This window comes from Odocoileus virginianus, chromosome 32 (genome assembly GCF_023699985.2).
Source record: "Odocoileus virginianus isolate 20LAN1187 ecotype Illinois chromosome 32, Ovbor_1.2, whole genome shotgun sequence".
In the NCBI taxonomy this organism is placed as follows: domain Eukaryota; kingdom Metazoa; phylum Chordata; class Mammalia; order Artiodactyla; family Cervidae; genus Odocoileus; species Odocoileus virginianus.
Genome location: NC_069705.1, coordinates 27,327,146 through 27,354,859, shown reverse-complemented (window position 1 = coordinate 27,354,859; position 27,714 = coordinate 27,327,146). Strand labels below are relative to the sequence as shown.

Sequence of the window (27,714 nt, the reverse complement as noted above, 5' to 3'; positions counted from 1 at the left end):
TAACTGTTAAATCCTTGATTCAAGTAGATGATATTGCTGCTGTTAATTTTTTCTCTCACCATAAATTTTATAGTTAATTGTTGCTTACCTTTCTAAAAGATGCCATTTTTGCAGCAGAAGAGTAAACTTACAAGAACAAAATATAATGTCAAATTATCTGTGTGATCCAAAACCACCTGAATATGTGACTTTGTTGAAACAGAATCTGTTTTGCCCAAATTCCACCTTTACCTGTGTCTGGATTTAGTTTGAATTTTTCTGCACCTGGACCAAATAATGTGTAAGTAATTTCAGCGTTGGAACGGATATCTGCATCCGTCGCAGAGACCTGCATGATCAGCTTCCCAGGAAAGGCATCTTCTGGAATCGTGTCAGAATATAAAGTCTACAAAGATTGTAAACAATACCGTTAACTTAGAACATTGAAAGTTAACATTACTGCCAAGGGAGCAACAGAAATCATTTAACTGGGGTCACAGAACACACGGGAAAGGAATACAACTAAAATCCAAGGGGTCTGCAGAACTATTTTTCTTACAAAAGAGGAGTCAGGTCACAGCTAACAACCCCATATGCTGAACTACAGCTCTTCCCTGGTACCCGTGTTGTCCTCGTGTTAAAAACTATGGGCTCCGTGGGGCAGAGGCCACACCCTGCACCTCTGGGTTCCTCCAGTATGTGCAAAAGCAAGGGCTCTAAATACAGTCTGCTGGAGCAGAAGAGAGCTGTGTATCAAGAACTCCTGGCCTAATATCCCCCCCGCCATAACCTCACCCCCCGATGAAGGGAATCCCTTCAGGAAAATGTAAGAGAGCATGTTTAGAGTTAACATACAACTGTAATCCTGTCCATAATTCACAGTATTTTTGAATGATATTTTCAAGCTTTTTAAACATACTTCAAAAGTACTTCTGAAACTACTCCAACTCTGGCTCCATCAACCCCATCTTGACTTAAACATTAAGAACTTACCACGTAAAAGACATCTGAATTAACTTCACGTGCAGTAGCACCATGTGACTGTCTGAAAGGTTTAAGAAAGAAATCTGAATTCATAATATATGAACTTAAAGACAGGAGTAGCCTACCTTTTCACAAATGGGACTGTTGTCATTTGCATCAAGGACTTTGACTTCAACTATAGCTTTGGATGAGAAGGTCCCGTCAGTTGCTGTGATGGTCAGAAGGTAGTTGTCCCTTTCCTCTCTATCTAGAGGTTTCTTCACATAGACCTTCCATTCGTTCTGTATATTTTCAATAGCAAACTGCCCCAAAGGATCTCCGCCTATGACATCAGAGGAAGGAGATGACAGTCAAATTCGTTGAAATTTAAAAAAAAAAAGAGTAACAGGAGAAACAAATTGTACAAAAGATATATAATTTAAAAGTTAAGTTTTTAAAAAATAATTCCATTTATACTTATTATATTTCCTGTTTACTAAGCCCTGCCAACCCTCAACAAAACCAAAAAAACAAAGGAAGCAGCACTAAAATGTGTATCTGAACACAGCATGAAGCCAAACAGAATTTAAAGACCATCAGTAACACTTTCGCCTGCACTGAAACTGCATTTTTTAAATTGTAATATCTTTTTTATATACTACGTATAAAGTTTGACAGAATGAATCATAAAAATCAAAATCTGTCTAATGAAACAAGGACTGGCTTTGCTCAGGCAAAGAACTTGAAATATAGCTTAAGAGATTGTTACTTTCTACTTAGTTTAAACATACTACAATCGAATCTTTAACTCTCAATTGCCATAAAATAATGTATCTCAGAATCCATGCTTCTGATACCACTTGACTTGAAATTAAACCGTTTGCATATGTTACCTGTTATGTAGTATGTAACTTGTCTGTTGATCTCCTCAGAATCGGCATCCGTGGTGCTCACGATGGCAATCACGCCCCCAGGAGGATCATCTTCGCTCACGGTCCCTTTGTAGATCTCGGCCGTGAACCGAGGGGGGCTGTCGTTGACATCAGTGACTGTAACATCCACGACGGCTGTGGAGGAGAGCTGAACCTTCTCACCGTGATCTGAGGCAACCACCTTAATCTGGTAGCTGTCTCTCTTTTCATGGTCCAGTTCCCTCAGCGTGGTGATCCAGCCCGTTTCCACATTAATGGCAAAGGATTCAATGATGTCCACGCTTTGTGACTGATCTAGATTATACATGACTTCGCCGTTGGTGCCTGAATCCAGGTCAGATGCTCTGATCTGAATGACTCTGCTCCCTGCCGGCAGGTTTTCAACAACAAAGGCCTCGTATGGACTAGACTCCAAGACAGGGCTGTTATCGTTGGCGTCCTTCACCTGGATGCTCACGTCAACAGAAGCTACCACCTCCTGGTCACCGTGAGTGCACCTGGCCAGCACAGAAAATTGGAACCACTTTGTGGTCTCGTGGTCAAGACTCTTCTCCAGTTTCAGCCTCCCGCTCTGCCTGTCGATCACGAAGAACTCATCTCTGTTGCTTTCGGGGGTATTCCCTTTGACCAGGCTGTAAAGGACAGTCCCACTGTGTTCTGCTCGAATAAGGTCTATTTCGGTTCCGATGGGCACATCTTCAGAAACTGTATAGGTGTAAAATGGCTCTGAAAACCTGGGAAGCCGCATTTCTGGTGGGAGCACTTTAACGTAGACGGGAACAACCGATTCTCTTTGTGGGGACCCGTTGTCCACAGCTCTGACGAAGAAAGTGAAGACCTCGTTCTCCAAGCCGATTAAACTTTCCTTGGTAGTAATTACACCGGACACTCTGTTGATTTCCAAATTCTCTTTAACACTTTCAGAATCTGCTTCGATGGCATAGGTGATGTCGGCGTTGGAGCCCTCGTCGGCGTCGCTGGCGAGGACTTTGATGACCGATGTCCCTTTGGGAGCGTTGGACCCGATGTTCACCTCAAACCTGGTTGCTCGAAACTGCGGGGCATTGTCATTGTCATCTGTGAGGATGACGTTAACGGTGCAGAAAGCAACCTTGCCTCCCGCATCCTTGGCCATGAAACGAATGGGGATTACTTTCTCTGCTGGGGTTTCTCGATCAAGCTTTTCTAAAGTAAAGATCTGCCCTTGCTCATTTGTGTAAAACCGGTCTTTGGCGAAGTCATTGACGATGTGGTAGGTAACGTGACCGTAAATACCTGAATCCCCATCGGTTGCTTTGACCTCGGTCACCAGGGTGTGCAGGGGAGCATTTTCAGCGAGCTCCACTTCATACTCCTTCTGAAGAAACGTGGGACTGTGCAAATTGCCTCCAATCACAGTCACGTGAACCTGAGCGGAACTCCTAAAAACTCCATCCGACGCAGACACCTGGAGGGTGTAGGATGGCTTCAGAGCGTGCCGGCGCAGGTTTGACAGCGTGATGATCCCCGTCTTGCCATCGATGACAAAATTCTTATGGTCATTGCCAGACAGGATGGAATATTCCAACTTGTCTGCATCGGAACTGTCTGCGTCATAGGCCCGTACACAGGTCACAAAATGCCCATGGGCGGCGTGCTCGCTAATTCTGGCTTCGTAAAGCTGCTGGTCGAAGAGGGGCGGGTGATCGTTGAGGTCGGTGACGTCCACCGTGACGACCACATCGCTGCTCAGAGGGGGCATGCCACCGTCAACAGCCCTCACAGAAATCTGGTGCTGCCGGAACTGCTCGTAGTCCAGAGACCTGACCAGCGAGATGAGGCCAGTGGCACTGTCGACGTGAAAGTGATCGTGGCTCTTGCTGTGATTCCCGACCACGTGGTAGGAAATCCCTCTGTTTGGTTCCGAGTCGGCATCTGTCGCTCTGACTTGAACCACAGACGTCCCGATGACAGATGCCTCGGACAGGGTGGCAGCGTAGGACGGCTGGGCAAACACAGGAGGATTGTCGTTGATGTCCTCCACGATTATGTCCACAAAGACCTCGGCATGAGCACCAGTCAAGGAGTCCGTGGCTCGGATGCTCAGCTTATACGCTGGGTGGGACTCGAAGTCCAGTGGCGCCACGACGCTGATAACTCCGGTGTTGAAGTTGACAGTGAACTGGCTGAAAGGATCGCCCTCGGCGATGCTGTAATGCACCTTCAGGCCCTCTGGGCTGTTGGCTTGTACGAGGACTACAGGGCTGTGCATCTGTGCATTCTCTGGGATCTCGGCACTGTAGAAAGGCTTTTCGAACACGGGCATGGCTTTGTTCATCACGGTGATGGGGACAATGACCTCGGCCGAGAAAGCTGGATCTCCTCCGTCTCTGGCGACCACTGTGACGAGATACTCTTTATTTAAGGTGTCGGGTTCAAATGCCTTTTTCAGTGAGATCTCCCCAGAGGACCCAATCTGGAAGTGTTCGTGGTGCTCCTTGAGGTAGTAATGAACCTCCCCGTTTCGGCCACTGTCCCTGTCGACGGCAGTCACGTGGCGGATCACCTGGCCCACGGCGGCATCCACTTTCACCAGGGCATAGTAAGGGAGGTTGACAAACACCGGGGCGTTATCATTCTGGTCCTCAATGGCGACCTTCACGATGACGTGGGCCACGGCCGGAGGCGTCCGCTCCCGCGTGACTTCCACCACCACGTCGAAGGCCTCCTGCTGCTCGCGATCGAACGGTATGCCGGTGGTCGACAGCACTCCGGACGTGCGGCTGATCCTGAACCTGCGATCCGGGTTGAGGATGTGGTAAAACAGGGGCTCGTTGATTGGATTCCCAAGGGCAGTGATGACAGCGAGTGTTCTGGCTTCGGTGGAATTCTCCTTCACCACGGCAGAGTAGAAATCTTGAGTAAATTTCAGCTGACTCTCCTTGCTTTCTTTCACGTTAATTTTGATGGACGCGAAGCTGGCGAACCGGCCATCAGAAGCCCTGACAGTTAACTCATAGCGGCTCCTCAGCTGAGTCGTGTTCTGCACAGTTATGGTTCCAGTCTTGCGGTCCATCAAGAACTTCTCCCCAATGTTGCCTTCGGTGATGGAGTACATTAACTGTGAGAACGCGCTTGAATCGGCATCAGTGGCATTCACTGTGATGACCTTGACTCCTCTGTAGGTTGGTAACAAAAGAGATGCTTCATACAATGATGCGGAGAACACAGGAGGGCAGTCGTTAATGTCAATGACGTGTATAGTCACATTGGCTGCGTATTCAGCAAACAAACGTGGTGTTCCCATGTCATGAACTTGCACAGTGAAGTGAAACGTGCTTGTTTCTTCATAGTCCAAACTTAGGACTGTATGAATAGCACCAGTGCTAGAATCAATGGTAAAGTACTTGTGCACAGATGGTTCGACGATGTGATAAACAAGCAGGGCATTTGATTCCTGATCGGCATCAGTGGCTCGAATAACTAATGGGACATCCCTGTCTGTGAGGACCACGCTGTTAATCGAAGCTGATTCGCTAATGAGCCCTGTATACTCTGCCTGCATAAAGACTGGCAAGTTGTCATTTTCATCCCGCAGGTGCACTACAACGGTTGTGTTTGCAGACAGACCAGCCATGTTAGTTCCTTGTACTGTTAATGTATAGGCGGGCAAGGTTTCAAAATCCAAAGCTTTCTGAGTGACAACACTTCCAGAGTGTGGATTAATATCAAAGGCATCAGCTACATTTCCATCCTTTATTTCATAGACCACTGATGACTGGCTGTGGGCTGTAACCATTCCGACGAAACTCCCAATGCCGACAGTTTCACTAACTTCAACAGAATATTCTTTTGATGTAAACTTGGGAGAGGCGTTGTCGGCAATGGTCACAAAGATCCGCACAGAGGTGATTTCACTCATTGGTGGGTCGCCTTTATCTGTAGCTTTTACCATTAAGTCATAGGCCCCTTGGTTACTACGATCTAATTCTCTGGCAGTTTTTATGGAGCCCAAGATGGGGTCGATCGTAAAAGAATTTCCAATGTTTCCTGGGAGGGGAGAGGGAGAAGCATGTTGAGAGAAAAATACAAGGACCGATCAACCTTCAAAGGGAACTGGCTTCATTCAATTTGTCTCATTTCTCAATGTGTTTCATTTTTATCCACCTAAACTAAGGCAAACTTTTCCAAGTTTTGTCTATAAATTATCAAAAAACAAACAAACAGATTTAAGATCACTATGCAGCTAAAGCTAAAACTCTCTCTGGCTGAACCAGGAATGTGTTGTGAGAAAAGCTGATTCTCCTTCATAAAGCAGTGAAGCTAATCATTTCCGAGAGTCCCTCAAACGCCCTTTGGAATGTATTTATTGCTTGCAAATTCTCAAGAATCTTATATGAAAGGGCAGACTTCAATTAAATTCAACAGACTTCAATAGCATTGGCCCTCATTTTAAACATTCGGGAATTGATGAAGAAGCCTGTATATAATCTGCCCCACTTTCCAGGTTTTGAAGATTTCAATATTCCCTGAATTTTTTTTCAGGTCAATTTGATTTCTAGGTGAGTGTTTCTCAACCCGGAGGCGATTTCACCCAGAGGGACGTTCAGTAGTGTTTGGATGTATTTTAGGTGACCACTACTTGTGGACACAGGGTGCTCCTACCGTCCAGTGGATAGAGACCAGGGACGCTGCTAAATACCCTACAGCACGGCAAAGCATTTTGTGATCCAAAAACGTCAATAATGCTAAAACTGAAAATCCTAACATAGTCTTCCTTGCTTTCTTTGGACTTTTTACAGCTTCAGTGTCCTACAACAGCTATACATACAACTCGGCAATATTCCGTGGTTTTGATTCACTGACTGAAATCTTTTCTGAGGAAGCCAGTTTACTAGCTACACAGTTTACTATCTTTCTGGGTAGATCACAGCAGTGTGAGGGTCCTCAGAACTGATCCATCCACAAAACCTTCATCCCTTTCCTGTTTTCTAAACAAAGAGTCCAGCATCATTTATTTGAGTCATAGAAATGAACTTATTTTCCCCAAATGAATTCTTACACTGATGCAAAACAAGGCTGACTTGCCACTTAACTGCTTTCTCAAACTCTTGCTTTCCTCTCGGTCTGCCATCAAGTGTGGCCCCTTCACAGAGCAGAAATACCCGGAGTGATTTGCCAACCAGGGGCTCAAGGCAGCACTCCTTTCCCCACATCATTACTAGTAAACACTTCCTCAACAGCCTTCATTTCCTTCCTTTAATACATTTTCCAAAAGTTAGTGCTAGTTCTTCCTGAGGCCAGACCCAGTCTGGTTTTCATTAAGTCTGCCTGGCTCTGCGTCCAGGCCCCAGGGCCATGTCCTGACCTGCAGCAGGACCGAGGTCCAGAACGTCTCCAGGCCACGAGGCTGCTGAGCCGAAGCCTGGCCCACAAACGGGGTCACACTGCCTCTGCCAGGCCTCGCAGACACTAATTTCCGGCCTGTCTGTATTTATGAGAGCCAGTGACCCCGGATCCTCTCTTGCTGTGTTTCAGGCACTCATCGGCATTTCGAGGCCCTTGCTCAGCGACCTGTGCGTCTTTCCTGCATCCAAGCTGTGGCTGCGTGGCTGCCTGGCCCGAGACAGGGGGCCGTGAAAACCTCGGACAACCGTTTGCATCCCCGCCCTTTACTCTCCTGTGTCTGTACTGATCAAGCAGCTGACCGACCATATTTTATATTCATCCATCTATATGCATTTCTCTTATTTACAGTGAAAGCTTAAATACACAAGGTCTAACTTGGAGGACTGAATGGATGCTATCTGCACCAAGAGACTCCTCAACCAGGTAAAGACACCCTCAGTGGGTTTGGGGGGGGGGTGGAGGTCCTCTCCTGGAAAAGACTTCCCCCCAGCTATTCTCACTGCCTCTCCATGCACCCGTTCATTCGTTCACTCTCTCAGGCTCTGCCCAAATGCCTCCTTCTTGGAGAACATGATGGTGAGGCGTCCCTGACCGCCCCACTCATCATGGCTGGTCTGTCCTGCTACCCTGGCCTTTTTCTACAGCACATCGTATTGCCACCTTGTTCTTATCTGTTCTCCCCCTGGAATGTCGTCAGCTCCACTTGAGCAGGGCTTGTCTTATTTGTTGTCTTATCACCTCTGCCTAGAAGAACACCTGATACTAAGGAGATACTCCACAAATATTTGTTGAATGAAACAACTTTTAGACATGTTTGGAAAGAAAACAAATTAATTACCCAACATGTTGATCAGCAGCTTGGGAAAAATTAATACATTCATTAAATGCTATATTTCTATTCAGGGTTTCCCAGGTGGTACAGTGGTAAAGAATCTGCCTGCCAGTGCAGGAGATACAGGAGACTTGGGCTCAATGCCTGGGTGGGGAAGATGCCCTGGAGGAAGACATGGCAACCCACTCCAGTACTCTTGCCTGGAAAATCCCATGGACAGAGGAGCCTGGTGGGCTGCAGCCCATGGGGTTACAAAGAGTCAGACAACTGAGTGACTGAACATGCATATGTATCTATTTGGTTTTCTTTTCCTCATTGATACTTCAATCACTGCCAACAACCATTTACTGCAGGCAGCAACTCATTTAAAAGAACTAAAAAAAGGAATGTGTCAGGACTAACTGGAAATCCGTGATAGAAATTTTCATCAGGACTCTGAAATTCAGAAACACTCTTTATTATGTGCAGTAGTTTTACTCTGATAAAGACAGCTCTGAGCTTGTCAATGATAACAAGAAGGTTAAACAGGAACACAGCTGGTTAGTTAATATATGGATCCTACCCATACATACACTACAGCAGAAACCATCAGATTTGCAGATGGGAAAGCAACGTCATGTTTACGTGGAAAAACCCTGAGGGCTGCTGAGCGGCTAAAATGTGTCTTTGTCTGATTGAGTAATAGCCACATTCACCAAATACTGAAATACACAGATGGCACTTGTGAACAAATTAACAGGGCAGGGACAAAAGTCTGTACTAGGTTGGGGCCTCGGTCATTCACTTCAGGGGAGATGATCGCTGACTTCTAAACAGTCTTAATTTGTTCCTTCTGTATAAACAAGGCAGTTATCTGGACGAACATGCAAATGTGTGCATGTCAGCTGTGACTTTATCATACACACCTACACGTGCCCCAAAGGGCACGTCAGAGAGCTGTGCTAGAACCTGCCTCTTCCCACGGAGGGCACGCCGTGCGTGCTTGCTGCCTGACTGCAGCAGCCCTGCAAAGCTGCAACCGCAATGACGTTTAACCCAAGTCTGGGGAAGAAAACCAATTCTAGTCAATACAGATTTTTACCGAATGTCTTCTATTTCCAGAGGTTACAACAGTTTTGAAGAAACAATCATCTACTTGACAAAAATAAATAAAATAGTATAGCTCAGAGTATGGCACTGATGTATCTCTAAACACATAACTGTTACTGAAAATATTTTTCAGTGACTTCCTTTTTCCCTAAAGACTTGTCATCAGACCAAACCTTTTGCTCAGTAAATTGCTGCTAATTAAACCGGCAATGTTATGGCCAGAATTCACAGCTACTCTTCTGAGCTTTATTAAATGACACAAGTCAGGAGCAGGTGAGTATGAATACACTGTTGAATGAAGGCTGTGTGACCATTTTATAGTTCCTTCTAGTCAACAAGTTTACAGACATGTAATTCTATCATATTTTAGTGGCAGTCACTTCCTATAAATCAAGTAGAATAGTATGATTTTTACATTACCAAATCTATGATAATTTTATAGATTTTATAATTTTATATACAACCAAATATTTAAAATCTGTCCAAATTTTATATCCCAATAGGCCCCTCGTATTATCTGGTTTTTGAGTGGAGACACAGTTCCATTCTTGGAATACCAGATTACTAATCCCATCAGTCATTACAGGCATTTAAAGAATTTGCATGCCTTCAGTCAGGCACTGCCGATCATATTTTAAACACCCAGTTGTTGAAAATTATGTGAAAGCTAAGGGAAAGCTTAGCATTTTCTCCTACACAAACCCAGTCAGTTTGTCTAGGAGAAAATTATTTTATTGAAGTGCTCAGGCATGCACAAATGGAATGCACTGCTTTTTTTAATGGTTAAATTTCTGAACCAGTGGAAAAATCATCTTTATTCAAGTCACTAACTACACTACGATACATTTTAACACTGCAACCTCAGGCAGTATATGAAGTTTTATTTGTGAGAAATGGCCTAAATTTGTTCATTGTCAGGGAAAATATGAAATTTCAAATATATTAAGAAATAAAAATAGTTTAACCACATAAAATACAGTGATCAAGCACTGTTTTTTAAAAAGTGCTCTCCATTTGCTCAGCTTTGGATTATGTGATCTAGAGTTAGTTATACCCCTATCAATTCTAATGCCTAGAAAGATACACAATTCCTGAACATGCAGAGGTATAGACTTTTTTTTTTTTTTTTAAATCAGGTTAACTGGATGATCTCAATATTCTAAAATCACCAAAGGGAAAGAACAGAAGAGAGTATGAGCCTTGTGCTAACAATGGCAGAGAGAGATGGGAAGCTGGAAGCTGCCTTCTCCATATTTAAGCACTAATATTAATACTAATACTCATAGTATTTGGCATGAGTCAGGCAAGACCTGGAGCAAGGTTAACTTCTGACGGGATAAATCCCACGCTCTAAAGCAGATCCTGGCTTCATCAGGGGCAGAATTCTTTCCCAAGAACGCACATCTGTGGACTGATGGTAGCCCCGACCTGCCAAGCACAAGCGTGAATGCTCCTGGCCGGGCACGTTCACATAAAATGAGAGTTCGAATGAAGACACGGAAGAGTGAGGAGCAGGACCAGCAAGCTGCACAGGACAGCAGGCCACTCCGCCGCCACCGCTTACAGCCGCTCCTCCTCCGTGGAATCGGCAGCAGGCCTCAGGCGCTCTGCTCCGTGCTAGGTCGCGGCAGTCGTGTCCGACTCTTTGCGACCCCGTGGACTGTAGCCTTCCCAGGCTCCTCTGTCCATGGGATTCTCCAGGCAACAACACTGGAGTGGGCTGTCCAGGCCCACAGCTCCAGCTGGCCTCCCCACCCTTGCTGTCTCCTGCCCGACGCCAGAAGGGCCCTAGCCTTGTCAGCATCTCTTCAAGTCCTTGTCCCAAGCCAGGGACCTACTGCAACCACCCTCTTCCATCAATGAAATGCACCTGTGAAAGATGCATGGGGGTGACAGCAGCAGAGAGGCGAAACCTGGAAGGGGTAGGAGCGGCATGGCACCCTCATGAGACGTGACCCAGTGAGAACTGCGTGAGTCAGCACTCCTGTCATGGAGCTGCCTGCTCTGCCCAAGAGAAAATACTCTCTGACTAAATGAAAAATGTTAAATCACTAGGCCAGCCTTATTCCAAGAGTACTCTGTGGAGGAATGTGACTGTGTAGTTAAAATCATTTTGGAAATCCTGAATTGGTCAAATAAAGTTTTCTTCACTGCAGGACTTCTCAGAGCCTTGAATTATGCTAACATTATGAAATCTTTGACAACATTACCCAAACGTAGTTAGGACTCTCTCTCTTTGCTTTCTAATGAGTTCATTTTTTTTTCTTTCTCCTAACAATCAGTTTAAGCAGTTTTTATACACAGAAATCTTTCAACATCTAGAAGTAATTTTAGAAGAAATATCTTTCTAACAAGTGCCAAGTTATAAACCTATGCAGTGCTCCAAAAATACCTGATTCGATGGAGTACAGTACTTCAGCATTTTTCCCTTTGTCCTTGTCCAGAGCTGTAACCTGCAACACAACTGAGCCGACAGCTGCTGATTCGTAAACCCGCCCTTCATAGGAGGAGCTTGTGAACCAGGGGGCGTGGTCATTGGTGTCGCTGACATTAACAACAACCCTTGCAAAGTTGCGCTTTACAGGGACATCTTGATCGCGTACCTAAAAGAATCCGAATATTATCAATGCTGTTAAGGTTAAAAATTGATTAAAAAATCACTCTCAATCACATGGAGCCCTCCAGGAACCAAACGGTAGCAGAACAAGGAACAGAAAGCCCTACCATGACTGTGAGAATATGCTGGTGTATGGCTTCATGATCAAGCTTTTCTGAGGTATAGAGAGAGCCGGTTGCAGGATCAAGACGAAATTTCTTGAGACTCAATGGATCGATACTGCTCTGCAGAGTGTAGATCAGTTTGTTTTTTTCATCTTTATCCACAGCACTGATTTGCAAAATTTCTGTTTCTGGCACTGTGTCTTCAGGAATAACAACTTCATATTTTGATGTAGAAAATTGAGGACGATGGTCATTTGTGTCTATTACTTTGATGAATACCTGTAACGACAAAATGACTCACATAACAATATTCCTAATTACAGTGTTTTAGTATTAAAAAAAATTGGGAAAAATCAGATGTACATTGAAAAAAAAAAAACTAATTTTGAGCAAAACAGAATTCAAACATGAGAAATAAAAGCAACCAAAATCTGTAATAAAAAACGTTTTAAATTTTTCATTGACATACTACCTGTATTAATATGAGTAAGATAAAGACCTTTCTAAATTATTGAGACTGATTTTTGAGAGAACAATGTAACATACATTTCTCTCTGAAATGCAGACTTACTTTCTCTTGGCTCTCCAGAGAAGAGATATTTCTAGATTACTCATGGAAAGATAAAAAATTTACTTTACCAAGTTTCACAGATTGATTTCCTGTATCAGATTTGCACCTGTAAGTATTAAGCTACTGAGGTGAGGATGCTACTTAAAGGTCACAATATCTGAAGTTCTTGCTCTAATCTTTGAGACTCCAAATCTCTACCCATAAGATATTGTGAATAAGAAGGAAAATTAGGAATGTGCTTTAAAAGCCCTGTATTTTTGTGATCACAAACTACACATATATAGTAAACACATTTCTCACTTAAAAGCAATATTAAGTACACTGGAGATAGTTCTCTTAAGTATGCCAGCATACGATGAAAATCTTAAAGGAAAAAAGAACAGATGTGTATAAAGTGAGTCCCAAGCTAAATTAAAAAAATTTTTTTTACCCTGACAGTAAGAAGATTAATTTTTAGATTGAAAAGACACATGTGGATAAGGGATAGTAGAAATCACTATGATTACAAAAGGTGCTTCAGTTATAACAAGAAACCAGAGCTTCACTAGCTCATATGGAATAAAGCTCAGTAGTTTGAATGGCACAAGAGGCCAAAGTCCCTGGACCACATGAAGGTGTTTAACCACTTTGGGGTTAACAGCAAGTATATGGACCAGAGCCCTTTTCATGAAGATGATGTTACCATTCTGTTCTAAGAATACCAAAACCTCAGTGGTGAATCTGTAACATTAAACTATGTGAATACTAAGTGCATCCACCAAACCCCAGAAAGGTTTTATGTAAAAGTTATGTATGTAAACATTTAAAACTATAAACACCTCACCTTGAAAGGTCAATGATGATCCAAAAGTCATGGCTATAAAGATAATTTCTATAAATTAAATCATTATATATTCACTTCCAGTATACATTAAAAGACCCTGATGCTGGGAAAGACTGACGGCAGGAGGAGAAGGGGACAAAAGAGGATGTGATGGTTGGATGGTATCACCAACTCAATAGACATGAGCCTAGCAAATTCCGGGAGATAGTGAAGGACAGGGAAGCCTGGTATACTGCAGTCCACAGGGTAGCAAAGAGTTGGACATGACTGAGTGACTGAACAACTGAACAACAAATACATTAAAATGCATTTTTCTCACCAAGTGCTGGGCAGAAATAGTTTAATTCTTCTTCAAGATCACCTGATCCCACCTAAACTGGGACAGCTGGCATAAGAACAATTCTTATTGATAAAGCGACTCAACTGACATATTATCCAGGCACGTCCACACCCAGCACTTGTGTTTATGGAGGGTGTAAAGGCATTGTGGGCATCCCTGCCTGCTGAGGCTTTCAACCTCACTGGGCAGTGCCTTGCACACATAGGTTTCCTGCATTACCAAGGAGGTTTTCAGGAGTCCAGAGATGGTCTGGGCCATTCAGGAAGCTTTCGAGGAGGAGGCAGACTCTGCCTGAACGGCTTTTTGGTTGGCAGATGAAATACACTGGAGTAGGAGGAAAAGTTTGGGCAAAGACGTGAAGGCGAGGGCGGAATGAACATCCTGTCTCTAAGAGACTGCAGGGGAGGGCCTGGACCAGGGGTGACACAGTGCAGGAGTGGGGGCGGGGGGGGGGGAGGTGTCCAGGAGCAGAGCTGTCTCCCAGCAGAGGCTGAGAACTGCATGGCCTGTGTGCTCTGAACTGCCTGATGGGGAAAATTCACCTCCCGTCCCTCGAGGTGTGCCGACAGTCTGGCAGCAGGCAGGGCAGGCTGAATCTCTGGGACAGAGGATGGAGGCAGGAAGGTGACTCGATGCCAAGAGGGGTCACAAGAGCCCAAACCGGTGCTCACGGGCAAGAGGGAACACACAGGAGCACTCACGGGGGACAGGCTTGAGAGCCTGGACAGGGGACCCTGGAGTGTCATCTCGCTTCGCTCTCAGAGGAGCTCTATGAGGAGGGAGTCACTGTGCCCGTTTCCCACAGAGGGTCCCTGCCCACATTCAGGTCTAAGAGGCAGAGCCCCCGCTCAGCCCAAACGGCCTGCCCCAGGGTATTGCAAAGATGATGCTCCAGAGACACCGAAAGAAAACATGAAAGTGAGGCTGTTTCCAAAAAAAGAAAAAAGAAGTGTAAATTGGATTTGGCAAGTTACCTTGAGATATCAGATAAAGCAAAGTGCCTTGATGTAATACCAGTCAGCATCCTCAACAGAAAACAGCAGGACAGGAAGGCAAGGACGGCAGCTGTTCCAATGGGGCACCGGCCGCCAGGTCACGACTCTACCGCCCGCCTCTGTGAGGATGCACCCCACGTAACCACGGCAACGCTCTCCCATCCATGGATTGGACGCCTGCCACTCCTGACCTTGATGCAGCAAAACCTGTTCTGTTGGATCCCGAGTTTCACTGGCCAACAGGCATCTACCCGCTGCGCCTTGTCAGCCTGGCTCTGATCTCCGTGTTCCTCTTCAGCTGGTGCTTGCCTCGCTGCTCCCACTCAGATTCCTATCTTTCTATACTCAGCCCCAGACCAGGAATCAAAACCTCATTACTGATTGTTCTCTTACCGCCCACACCTGGACAGGTCAGCCTGGGCCCTGGAACTGCTCTCTGATACTCTGATCAGCTCTCTCTGCCAGTAATTCACTACGATATTATCAAGATCCTCTGCAAATGACTCAGAATAAGTCACAGAAGTGTGCCTGAAGCACTGAAATAGAAGAAGTTCTGTTTCCCTGAGAAAAGAAGACTAGAATATATTTACTGGACTTTATGGGAATTTTAGTCACCGTATTTCATACGATTACCAGGTGTTACGTGGTTAAGTGGTAAATACTACCTGTAGATACACCACCTTTAGGAATGAAAACGCTTGGCGCCCAGGGTCATTTCTATGCTTTTAAGTTTCCTTTGCTAGACTTTTGGTTAGTCAATTACTTGAAATGATCTCCATACAGTTATACTTTTTAACCTTTCAAAATTATCCTGCTAAATTCATTACAACTTTTGATGCTTTTACTCTCATTTTTATGCTCTAGAGTCTAGCTTCTACGATGAGAACAGTTACCGACAAGATTGAATTAATGCTGTGTTGGCAATTTTACATGAAAATCTCAAAATGACCCTAAAGCACGATTCATATATCCATTCTAAATACACTAAAAATCGCAAGCATTTGGAGAAAGAAATAAGGTCATTTCACAACTGACTTTAAATTATCAGTTCATTTATTAACCAAAAAGATATCACAGACCATAATTTTTATTCTTCAATACAATTAAATGATTTAGCAGATGATCTGTCTTAAGATTTAAAATATTATCATCTAAAGACAGGAAACTGGAATTCATAAGCATTTTATCTTCTAACATTTAATTTCTTCCTTTTACCTTTCAGACACAGCAAGTCATACAACAAGCCTTCAGCTTCTACCCTTCTAATGTAAACTCAAAGAGGACAGGACTTTGTGTCCTTCTATTCAGCTTTTGGAACAATACCTGGCACATAGCAAGTATTTAACAAGTTCTCCAACCAGCCCTCACCATGAGTCAAAGGGAACAGATATGAAAGAAGAGAATTTAAATGTAATTTATAGGGCTCTGACATTTAAATTTGAAACTCAATGATCTGACCATGTCTTAATCATCAGACAGGAACAATCAAGATGTTAGAGGAATTATTAGAACAGTTTAATCAGTTATTTTACACAACCAAAGGTAGCCAAGGGGAAAAAACAATCCAAAAAGGTATTTTAAAAGATAATCACTTTAACCAGTTTTAATGCAAATGACTTGGGACAAGTCATTCTCAATAGTGATATACTTTATACTAATACAATTGAAAATGAGTATTAAAAGATTTTGATGACATAACGTGTGGGGCTTTTTTAAGTCTACTTTCAAATTTTTTTAAACTGGCTAATTGCATTCAAAACCTAAAGCAGAGTTTATGGTGAATTTTCATTCCCTAAATAAAAATCCTCAGTGTGTACATGTATATAAACTGTATCAACACAGTAAATTCTGATGTGGGAACCACAGAGGGCAGAATCAACTGTCCCCATTGCCTGTGGACCCCTAGACCAGGACTCTGTAATCAGCCATTCACCTACCTGAGTCAGTATAGTGGTGGTTCCATCTGTAGCCTCAACTGTGAGGTTATAGTTTGATTTCTGTTCTGCATCCAGAGGCTTGGCAACAATGATGGTTCCAGTGCCCTTGTCCACATCAAACTGACTGTCGTAGTTGCCACCTAGTTTAAGTTAGGACAAACAAAAGTAAAAACAGGTCACAGGATGAAAATCTACCATTTATTTTGTGGCTTTCTAATTTTTACTGGCAGTTTAAAAAAAAAAAGAATAAAGAAAAAATTCTGATATAGTGATCAAAGTGATTCCAAGGAGCTTTCGTTTTGAAAGATCAGAAAACAAGGACCAACTGAAAGGACAACATTTGCTTACTGAAAAAAAAGGCAAAAAAAGGCTGATCCATGATTGTTGAGGAAGCTACTAAATGAGAAGAAGCAAGAACCGAAAACAACAACAAAAAAACATTTCTAATTCTACCAACCAATTGCTGAATTACTTTCAGTTTGTTCTTTCAAGGGTTCTGAATACTTCTTTATATCTCAGTAGCTACATATCACATCATTTAGTAACCAAAGGTGGCCACTTAAAATGTTAAAAAAATTTTTTTACTTAAAAAAACTGTGACAATTAGAGCATACAGATCTAATAAAATAACTATTAAAAACAAACGTTAACTTTGAAAAAAACAGTAATGTCAGTTAGTCCTGACTCTACACTATTGGAAAATTTTTCCCATTGCTGTGGAACACAAAGCTTAATGAAGCAAAGTTTTCTATAATATGAACGTTACCCAAATGCATTCCTCATCATATTCCAGATAAAACTCTCTTTTCAAAGCCATTGAACTTGAGATACTTATACCAATGAAATGAGATGGCATGAAAATAAAATCTAAACATCATGATGAAGTTCTACTACTAAATCCAACCAAAAAGCAAAACAGCACATGCACAAAACAGAGTGTTCAGTTAAATCTAAAAATCCAAGGATCTACGAATGTGTGGAGAGCCAGTATGTTTGCAACTGGAATGGGTGAGCATGGACCCGCTATGAAAAGAAAAAGCAATGAAAGGTGGTCACTGGAAAGAATAACGTTTGAAAAATGGCTGTTTTTCTTTAGATCTCATAATCTGAGGCAAATTATGTGATCTCAGCAGATACCTTCTGCTGTACAGTTCAGGTCACAAGGCATCGGAAAGATGTGAAACACTTCTCTAGCAAGCGTGTCTCCTGGCACAGCCAAAAAGAAGCAAGCATGGGAAGCAAGCACAGAACAAGGTCAGTCAGTCACAGCGGCTCCCAGGGCAGTCAGCCTACAGGGCGGGGCGTGGAGGCGGATGGGTGTGGGGTGGGCGGGTGGAGGGGCTGCGAGATGCTGCTTGGGGGCAGCCTGCTCATCTGGAAATTCGAAAGGAATTAAGGCAAAGCCAGCAAACTGCTCTCACTACAGTTGACTATGAAGAGAGTCCTTTTTGCTCATTTAAAACTAAACTGTAATTGTTTCATAGGTGTTGAAATGAAATCAACAATTTCATTCAAAGACCAAAGTTGGGAAAATAGCCCAGCTATCTAGAGAGACAGTTCAAGGGGTATAGCCTGAACCCCATGTCCCAGAAGCTTCAACTCGCTGAGACAGCAGCTGGGTCAGGAGGGCTAGGGGGTGAAGAGGGAAAAGGGATACTGGGTTGCAGCTAGAGACGACCTGAATATACTTCTGATTTTAATTATCCTTGTAATTAAAATACTGTGTAGACATAAGAATTAAAATACTAAGATATCAAAGTCTAATGTAAAATTGTTTTCAGGATGTTGTATGACATTCTGTGTCTAGCTAAATTAAATGACAGAAAAAAAAAAAGAATTGGCTGAGGCATACAATTTTTGTCAGCCTGATTTAATCTAGTGATTCCCCCAGGTGGTACAGTGGTAAAGAATCCACCTGCAATGCGGGAGACATGGGTTTGATCCCTGGGTTGGGAAGATCCCCTCAAGAAGGGAACGGCTACCCACTCCAGTATTCTTGCCTGGGAAATCTCTGGACAGAGAAGTTTGATGGGCTACAGTCCATGGGATTGCAAAGAGCTGGACACAACTCAGTGACTAAACAACAACAATCTAGTGAAGCCTGCTTCCTACTGAAAATGAGGTAAATCAAACTTAAAAAGTCATCGTTGACACTATCACTTATAAATTAAAAATTTTAAGCATATTCCCTATAAAATAGTGAAATGTGACAATCACACAGGCAGTTATTTTAAACATTCAAATCATATTCACTAAAAATAGTTACGTGCCATATGTTATATATCAAGAAGGAAAAATTAAGAAGCTGTGCCTTTGGACCAAACATTTATATTTCTCTGTGTCCTTTTGATGTACTTTTTAAAACCTTATTTTTATATTAACAAGGTACATACACAGTGCTTTTATTTTAAGCAAGTTTAATATATGTTGGATATTACCGTAAAAAAAAGGTGCAAGCAAAATGATGCAATTTAAAACAAATTCTCCACTTACAGGTCTTACTATCAATTTTAAATTCTGAGATGTGCACAAAAAGCAGAAAACCAGAAATGGGCTCCCCTCCGTGTGACCTAGACAGGATAATGAGAGCTATCCTGGACGCTTACCGATGATGTCAAACCAGAGAGGTATGCCTGGAGGCTCAACAGATATGACTCCGATCATGTGAGCAACTGGATCACTTTCCATTACAGTAAAGGTAAAAAATGATTCTTCAAATGAAATTGGCTCCAGGGATGGTTTCGGTTTGGAAATCCATTCAATGTGGAGTCGAGTGGTTGACGACTTTTGGGGGCGACCATTATCAACAGCCTTAATCTATAAAATGTGGGCAGAGAGGAGGGAAAAAAGCCACATATGAAAAGTTGCATTCCATAACTGAAGCATGGATTGGTTTGGTCTAACACTGAACCAATTTCCAACACTTAATATTCCATGCTGTCTATTCCATGTATTTAATGCCCGATAAAAAGAGCAACCTTTTTCATGCTGTGCTGAACAGAAATAACTGGAATGAAGAAGGGAAAACAAACCCATACTTCCCACTGTCAGCTCACCGCACTGAGGTCAGTAAACGAAGAGAGAGAAAGTTGTGAGAGAAGAGACCTGAGACTAGATTACCAGTCAAAGCATGGAAGAAATTCAAAGACTAGATCTTCACTCACCGAAAGAATATCATATTCTCCAGCTCCAGAAAACTTCTTGGACAAAACCACTCCTGTTTTTGGCTCAATAAAAAATTTGCCAAGCTCATTCCCCTCTTCGATGCTGTAGGAGATTTCCGCGTTGGGACCTTCGTCTTTGTCTGTGGCGATCACACGATACAAAGGCTCTCGTTTGGCGTTTCTTTCCCGCTCTGGCTTGTCCCGCTCCGGGAGCCTGATCTTGTAGAACTTTTGCAGGAACTGAGGCTTGTTGTCGTTTTCGTCAAGGATCTTCACGATGACTCTTGTGATGGTTGACTTGGGGGGGCTACCGTTGTCTGTCACAGTAACCTGTTTGGTTTTTTTTTTTAAAGGTAGTATCAAGAAATGTTTTTAAGATATACTGTATAAAAAGTGAGTGTCTTCTTCCTAATGATAATCAGCTTTTGCATAAACCTCTGCAGTTCACATGGCACTTTGACACACCCAGGTTCTCTGACCATCACCCTGTGAGGGGGCAGGACCACCTCTTCCCTTTCACACAGGGATTCGGGGCGGTGGGCGGTGGGCAGGGGATAGGAAAGAACCAGCTCTGAGCCCTGGCTCTCTCCTCACCCGGTCATCCCTCTTCCCCACACACCCAACTGTAATGTGATAGCCACCAAAATGTTAAGCTCTCACAAACGTAGTATTTTTAAGTGAAGGAAGATTTTGCTAAGTACTTAAAGAGTCCTCTTGTATATGTTTAAAAATAAAATCTTAACATGCTACATTTAAAAACTATCACTTTTAAACTTCATCAATAAAATAAGCTAAACCAGCCAATTAAAATACACATTATGTATAAGGAGCAAGCCTTTTAATATTAGCAGTCATTTTGCTTGGCTCTCTTTTATTGTACAGAAGGTTTGGTAGAGAGGATCAAACACTTAGACTAAAGGCCAACTTATTAAAGAAGGTTTTCAGTAAAAGAAATGCAAAATAACTTTCATTCTAGGTATTCATGTATTGAGTTTTGGCATGAAAATCTAAGATTCTTGAGGATTACACTGATGAATGCTTCTGTATGCATAAGAAACAATTTCACTCTCAAATTACATGTTCATTTTCACTTCAATATGTACATTAAAAGGAACAACATCAGTTATTCTCCCCTCACCCAGATCCTCCCAAATTAATCAATGTAATACTAAAAACATTAAAGTAGACTGAAGTTTCCTGTGGAACTATGTTCCTTTTAAAGCTTGGCAGGTGTAAATTCTGTTGTTTATAAAAGTGTGAATGAATGTATCCTGAGGGTACTTGTCAAGAGTAAGTAAAGTTAACTGCTTTAATTAAAGTACATGATTTTCCTTCCCAAACTCTCAAAATAAAACCGAATTGTATCTACTATTTTAATTTTAACTTCTCAAAATATTTCCTTTTAATCAGTTTTCATATGATCCATAGGGAAAAGGAAAAAAGAGAAATACAACACGTACTATGCTTTACAGCATTCATCAAACTGTTCCTAAGTCTGGGGTCATAACCCACCGCCAGTAACAAAGCTTTTCATGTGTGACTTAAAAAAACAAAAAAACAAATTCTTTTTTAAGACAGTAAAATCCATGCCAACTCTGGCCTTCAAATAAATTGCCACAAAAGGACTCCAGAAAAACATACACGATATTATAAGCAAACTAATCTTATTTCCAATCAATATCTTAACATCATCTCTGAAGCCCTAAGTATCTTACGCCTGCTCCCATCAGCCTCTGACATTCAGAGAACTCGGGCTCCAGGTGAGGCACACAGGTAACAGGTGTGCTGTGAGGTTCTACCCAGGGTGAGAGGACCACATGAAGAAAGATGCCATCGTCCGTAACCTGCTGCTCTGGAGGTTTGGGCATCTGTTTATTTTCTGGGAGTAAAAAGGAGTGTAAAGGAGACCTGAACTATACTCACAATGTTTTCTTTCTTTTCCTTTTCCTTAATAGCCAGAAGCTAATATAACGACATAGCAGGAGCTATGAATGACTAATGTGAGATCGCTCTTTCTCATACTATTTATGATTACAGTATTCTTCAAATTATTACAGTATCTTTCAAATTATTAAAAAGAAAGAAATGCTTACTTCTAATATGTGTTCATCTTGTTGCTCCCGGTCTAGTTTCCTTGCTGTGGTTGTGATGAGACCTATAAAATGAGAACAGCCCATGAATCCTCACATAATGAAGTCCATTACAAAATACTGTAACTGAAACCACACATCAAGAGTAGAAGTTTGAGCAAATGTGTAATCTGTTCCCAAGAGGAACAAATTTTAAATTCATATATAGTTAATTATTTTATTGACAAACATATGTATTATTTATTAACCATACTTTATACTTTCTCAGGGCTTCCCTGGTGGCTTGGGACGGTAAAGAATCCGCCTGCCATGCAGGAGACCTGGGTTCGATTCCTGGGTTGGGAAGACCCCCTGGAGGAGGGCATGGCAACCCACTCCAGTATTCTTGCCTGGAGAATCCCATGGACAGAGGAGCCTGGCGGGCTACAGTCCACGGGGTCACAAGGCATCAGACACGAATGACTGACTAAGCGCAGCACACAGCACACTTTCTCTTCTTAACAGTTCTTAAACATACTAGATAAATGACAGGGATTAAGTGGAAGAAATCAGTTACACTTAAAAACTTTGTTTAGTGGTTTCCACATTACATTTTCTCAGAAAAAAAAAGTTTATAAAAAGTAAAATGAAATTATCCAGGATTTCAACCTCATCCGTATCTCCTGTGACTGCTGCAGAGGTGATTAAGAATTGACAGAAAAAGTTTCTACAACTATATCAAAAAGGACTACTGGAAAATATAATCTTGACTATGATTTATTACCTCTGGGCCATCCACCCTCAAACATGAGGAACTGTCGTAAAAAGTAATGGGATTTTCCAGTAAATGCTAATCAAATAACAATCATTTAATATCCCCCAAAAAGAAGAAAAGAAATGATCCTCAAATTAAACCCCATATCCATTATTCCTTTGATTTTCCTATCAAATATCTATCTATATCTATTTAAACTGTCAACATATGTTGACACCTAGAAGGCCATTAAAATTAATGAAATATATTCTTATACTTCACACAAAACAAAATTCCTCCAACCACTAAAATATGCTCTGCAAACTGTGTTGATGATGGACAGGTATAAACTGAGTGGTTGTGACATCAGATGTGAGGATCAGGTAAGGCCTTTAGGTGGCAAATCGCCGCTAAGATTAAGCTTCCTTTTGCCCAGCTTTCTGTGGCTTTCCACAGAGAAATATCTCAAACAATTCATATTTAAGAACAGATTTTATCATTCTAATTGATTTTCTCCTATTATCCTAGCTAATTTCACAAAACTACCAATTGAAGGCTATTTAAAACATTTCTCTAAACTTGTAAATGAAAGGTTTGTGTTTTCATTTAATTCAAAGTCTTTTTTCCCTTAGTCACTAAGAATCTACATCAACATTATCTTCCCCACAATTCAGTGAAGCAATGCTCTCTTTTTAATAAGGACAACAAAAGACTATATTGTACATTAGAATCTGGGGTTTTTCCAAAACCGTATTTCTAGATGAAAAGAGGTTCAAGGCAAATGGTTCACAATGCTTAATGGTGTGAAAATGTGGCTGACTGTTGCACAGGCTTGATTTTCATTAGTCAAAGAACTTTTAAAGTTAATCCCCTTTTTTCTCCTTATCAAAAGTTTACCACACTTTGATTGTGGCTTTAAGGAATTCAAAAATGACAGGAAATTGCTGTGATTAGTCCCATCTAATCGTCCTCATGTACCCATCAGAAACTTGCTGTTAATGCTAACATCGCAAGAGGCCACAGCTTGTCATGTTCATAGCAAAATAGGGTTCTGCTCTGTAGAACATAATGATTTATTACAGGAAATCTTAGCAAATAACTTTCTGTGACCAATAAGTAAGTATCTTAGCAAATATGCTTCCTCACTTTACAGTTTCCTTACAGCACGCCAGACTGCTAATGAGGATGATCTTATGTCCATATCACTAGTTCAGTATAAAGACAAGAGTTCCCCAGGTAGCTCAGCTGGTAAAGAATCCGCCTGCAATGCAGGAGACCCTGGTGAGATTTCTGGGTCAGGAAGCTCCCCTGGAGCAGGGTTAGGCTACCCACTCCAGTATTCTTGGGCTTCTCTGGCAGCTCAGCTGGTAAAGAATCCGCCTGCAATGAAGGAGACCTGGGTTTGATCCCTGGGTTGGGAAGGTCCCCTGGAGGAGGGCATGGCAACCCACTCCAGTATTCTTGCCTGGCGAATCCCCATGGACAGAGGAGCCTGGTGGGCTACAGTCCATGGGGTCACAGAAAGCTGGACATGACTGAGCAACTAAACACGGAAAGACAAAAAGCAAACCTATCACCTAGGTTTGGAATTAACTGAATGCTCTATATACTTAAAATTAATTCTCCCTTAACTCAAATGGAATATTAATTCCATTTAAACGCGATGAATTCTACTGTTCCTTTTCTTAATCATCCCAGCTACTCCCATCCATTCTTGGCCTCTCAGTTTAAACCTCACTTCCAAGGTCTCCCGTGACAAGCCTAGCCTGGGGTTCTGCTCCTAGGTTTTCCAGGCTCTCTTATTTGCTCTGTCTTAACATCACCACATGGGCACTCCAGTCACTCATTCAAGTCCCACAAGACTCTGCCTTTCCCGTGTACCTTGCTTATATTGTTGTATCTCTGTTATCTTAAAAAAACACTTAAAAAAAAAAACACTTAAATGTGTGAACATATGAATTTCTTAAAAACATAAGAGTAGATTTTAAACATATGTATTGGAGTAAGAGGCACATAGACTACACTAGGAAATGATACAAATTTATAGCTTATACGAGAGGACAATTTAACATGTATTTATAGGTAAGAGGCGTCAGGCCTTGAGGCAGGTGGTCTAGGTCAGGTCATGGTGGTGTCCAGCAGAAGACAATTAGAGGCACAGATGTGAAGCGCAGAGAAGGTGCCAGAGGCGGAGACAGACTTAATTACACCCCACGTACAGAAAGGAGGGTGAATGGCGGACAGTGCATGCATGCGTGCTTCGTCGCTTTAGTCGTGCCCGACTCTCTGCGACCCTATGGACCACGGCCCGCCAGGCTCCTCTGTCCACGGGATTCTCCAGGCAAGGATACAGGAGTAGGTTGCCATTTCCTTCTCCTACCGAAAAATAAAGAGGAGGGTTGGCCAACCTTATTGAAGTGTCTAGAACGCCATGAAGAAGCCTCCGAAGCAAAGGAGGAAGTCTCCCTCTGCCAAGTAACTTCAGGGAAGCTTGGAAAAGAAGATCAAGCGAGAGCCAGGGAGGCAGGAAGAAGATGAGGAAAGGGATTTCTCTAACGAGGAGGGGACGGCTGGGCAGGCTAACAGAGTGTGTGCGATGAGTGATTGTAACCGGTTGGGCAGGCTAACAGAGTGTGTGCGATGAGTGATTGTAACCGGCTGGGCAGGCTAACAGAGTGTGTGCGATGAGTGATTATAACCACGAAGGAAGGAAGACGAAGGTCCAGACGTGGATGAACCAATGCAGGAGCTGCGGGCCAACTGCATGTAAGTGTTCCAGCCCTTCCTTCCCACGTCTGCACACCTGCATCCCAAGGGCGCCTATCCCGAGGGCCACAGCTCCCGGGCCCCCAACCCCATATCAGGGAGGGCAGGGCAAGCCTGTCCACGCGGAGGTGTGAGGTGGGGCCGCCCCTCCGAGAAAATGAGTGCTTCCTGTGGATTTCCACACAGAATGAACTCTGGAGAGAAAACGAAATGCTCTAATGAAGCAGGAACATCGAGGAAGACCGGGGATGCTCTCTGGAGGGGCGCTTGACCTCATGGTAGGCCACCACACTGGGAGCAGAACACGACGGAAATGGTATCCAAGGAGCCATCTAGCTTCGAAATTCATGATGCAGTTCACTTCCATCTTCACCTCTGTAATTTTTCACATCTCAAGCCTGCTAATCCTCCACCTTGCCTGCCTGCCTGACAAACATCTATTTTCAGAAACGAATCCAGAGTATACCATTTCTACATACATGTTATTAACCCTGTCGGGATGAAATATCTAATAAGTGTATCCATTTCTTTCTCTTTAAACACTGGTGCTCATCTGTAATGTTAACCACTAAATCCCAGAAGCAGCTATACTTCATGAAATAGCGCGCTACTTCAGAAATAGAGAGAAGCCTTTAAGATGATCAAACTCAGCTACCTGAGCCGGAGACAAATTAAATTGTTCCAATTCACCAGTAAATCAGCATCAAAGCCAGGATTAGAATTTAGTTTTCCTGGAGCCCAGGTGAGAGGTTTGGGGTTTTTAATCCTCCCTCCCCATCACATCACACTGTATAATTTACTGCACTTTGGTATTTCAACTCTGAAAATTCTCAACTGTCACTTACGTGAAGTTTAAGAGAAAAAAACCAGCAACAGTTAATCATTCGTTATTTAACAGGTCCAAAAAAGCACCTTAGAGAATAAAATAAGAGTGGGAGAAGGCAGAAAAAAAGCATAGGCAAGTGCTGCCTCTTGTAATCTTGTGTCTTTATCTTTCTTTTCTCCTGAACTCTGTTAAATTAAAAATAGAAATGAAAAGACAAAAAATTTCCTTGCCCTACATAACATCCCATTTGTAGACCAATGACATTATAAACAGAAATGGACTGAGAGAGCAAATACAGTTTATTGTTGCTTATTTGATAAGTTATGTCTGGCTCTTTGCAACCCCATGGACTGTAGTAACCCACCAGGCTTCTCTGTCCATGGGATTCTCCAGGCAAGAATACTGGATCTCCCTCCTCCAGGAGATCTTCCTAACCCAGGGATGGAACCCAGGTCTCCTGCATTGCAGGCAGATTCCTTTTACCGTTTGAGCTACCAGGGTAGCCCTTGCTCCTAAACAAAAGCTAACTAATGCATCAAATGCATTTATCTCTAGTTGTTTTCCGGCTCAGTAAATTCCCAATTATTGTGCTATGAGCTTTAAATGTATTATCTCACTCGATCCATATATATACATATGGCGATACCTGTACCATAATAAATAAATATTTTTACAGGCTCAGAAATTAAGTTGCTTCCTCAACACCATCGAGCAATGAGTAAACACAGAGCATCAGAGCCTGAAGCCACATTAAGAATGAAAGAAGCCAAGAAGCAACAATGGAAGGCTTAGGTTCTGGAAGGAAGGGTTTGAAATATCAGCACCATGGATGCAATGAGATGGCAGCTGAGAAGAAAGAGCAAACAAAAAAACAGAATTTCTGAATAGGATTAAGGTCCAACTGCCTGGAGAGAGAAAATAACTTGCGATCTGCAGAAAGAGCTTTTAAAGAACCGAAACTATGAAAGAAAAAGTCCTGACTCTAAAAAAGAAAAAAAAAAGCTGTGTGGTCATGCGTTCACCTTGCTTGGCAGGAAATTTACTTTGAGTCATTTTCCAGTTATTCTACTTGAAAATAAGCAGAGGAAGGAGAAAGATCAAGGAAGAGAACAAGAGCCTGCTCACCTAATTAACATTTCCCACTATTCTGATTACTCCTGCAGCCACTCTTCATCCTTTTGCTTATTTTACAGAAATGCATGAACTACAGCAACATACATTCTGGAAAGGCGCTGTGGTCACAGAACTCCTGGCGATGATGGACAAGTGCCACCTTGCGCACTGCGTCATACGCAGCCACCCCAGCATACAGGGTCACCTAGCACTGGAAATGTAACTAGTGTGAACAAAACACTGACTTTTTAAATTAATGATATAACTCATCTCTATTCCTTTGGAGAGTCTCCAATTTCAAATTATATATGTCAAAACCCAATGTTAACATCCACAATAGTCAGAATCTTCTTCTGTGGTTAAAATTTGAAGCAGTATTTCAATAGCAAACATACCGTTATATTAAGATCCAAATTCTGCAAGCAGCTGTCTTAACTCTAAATAATGAAAAT

The 27,714-nt window shown here is 42.5% G+C and overlaps 1 protein-coding gene across 8 annotated transcripts in view; it reads right to left on the bottom strand.

Annotated features, from left to right (window-relative positions):
• FAT1 (FAT atypical cadherin 1) overlaps positions 1-27,714 on the bottom strand; it is a 122,592-nt gene that overhangs the window by 23,553 nt on the left and 71,325 nt on the right. For 6 of the 8 annotated variants that reach the window (XR_011485159.1, XR_011485158.1, XM_070460005.1 and 3 more), the window contains exons 4-13: positions 21,828-21,889; positions 19,735-20,064; positions 19,177-19,387; positions 17,708-17,776; positions 16,571-16,710; positions 11,908-12,183; positions 11,576-11,786; positions 1,836-5,903; positions 1,089-1,285; positions 232-385 (exon numbers count right to left, since the gene is read on the bottom strand). Coding sequence is in view for 6 of the 8 variants with exons in the window: in XM_070460005.1 (XP_070316106.1) it covers positions 232-385; positions 1,089-1,285; positions 1,836-5,903; positions 11,576-11,786; positions 11,908-12,183; positions 16,571-16,710; positions 17,708-17,776; positions 19,177-19,387; positions 19,735-20,064; positions 21,828-21,889 (5,718 nt within the window). In the remaining 2 variants the exon portion in view is untranslated. The remainder of the gene's footprint in view (positions 1-231; positions 386-1,088; positions 1,286-1,835; positions 5,904-11,575; positions 11,787-11,907; positions 12,184-16,570; positions 16,711-17,707; positions 17,777-19,176; positions 19,388-19,734; positions 20,065-21,827; positions 21,890-27,714) is intronic. The other 2 variants (XM_070460008.1, XM_020889946.2) reach the window with 1 other exon arrangement.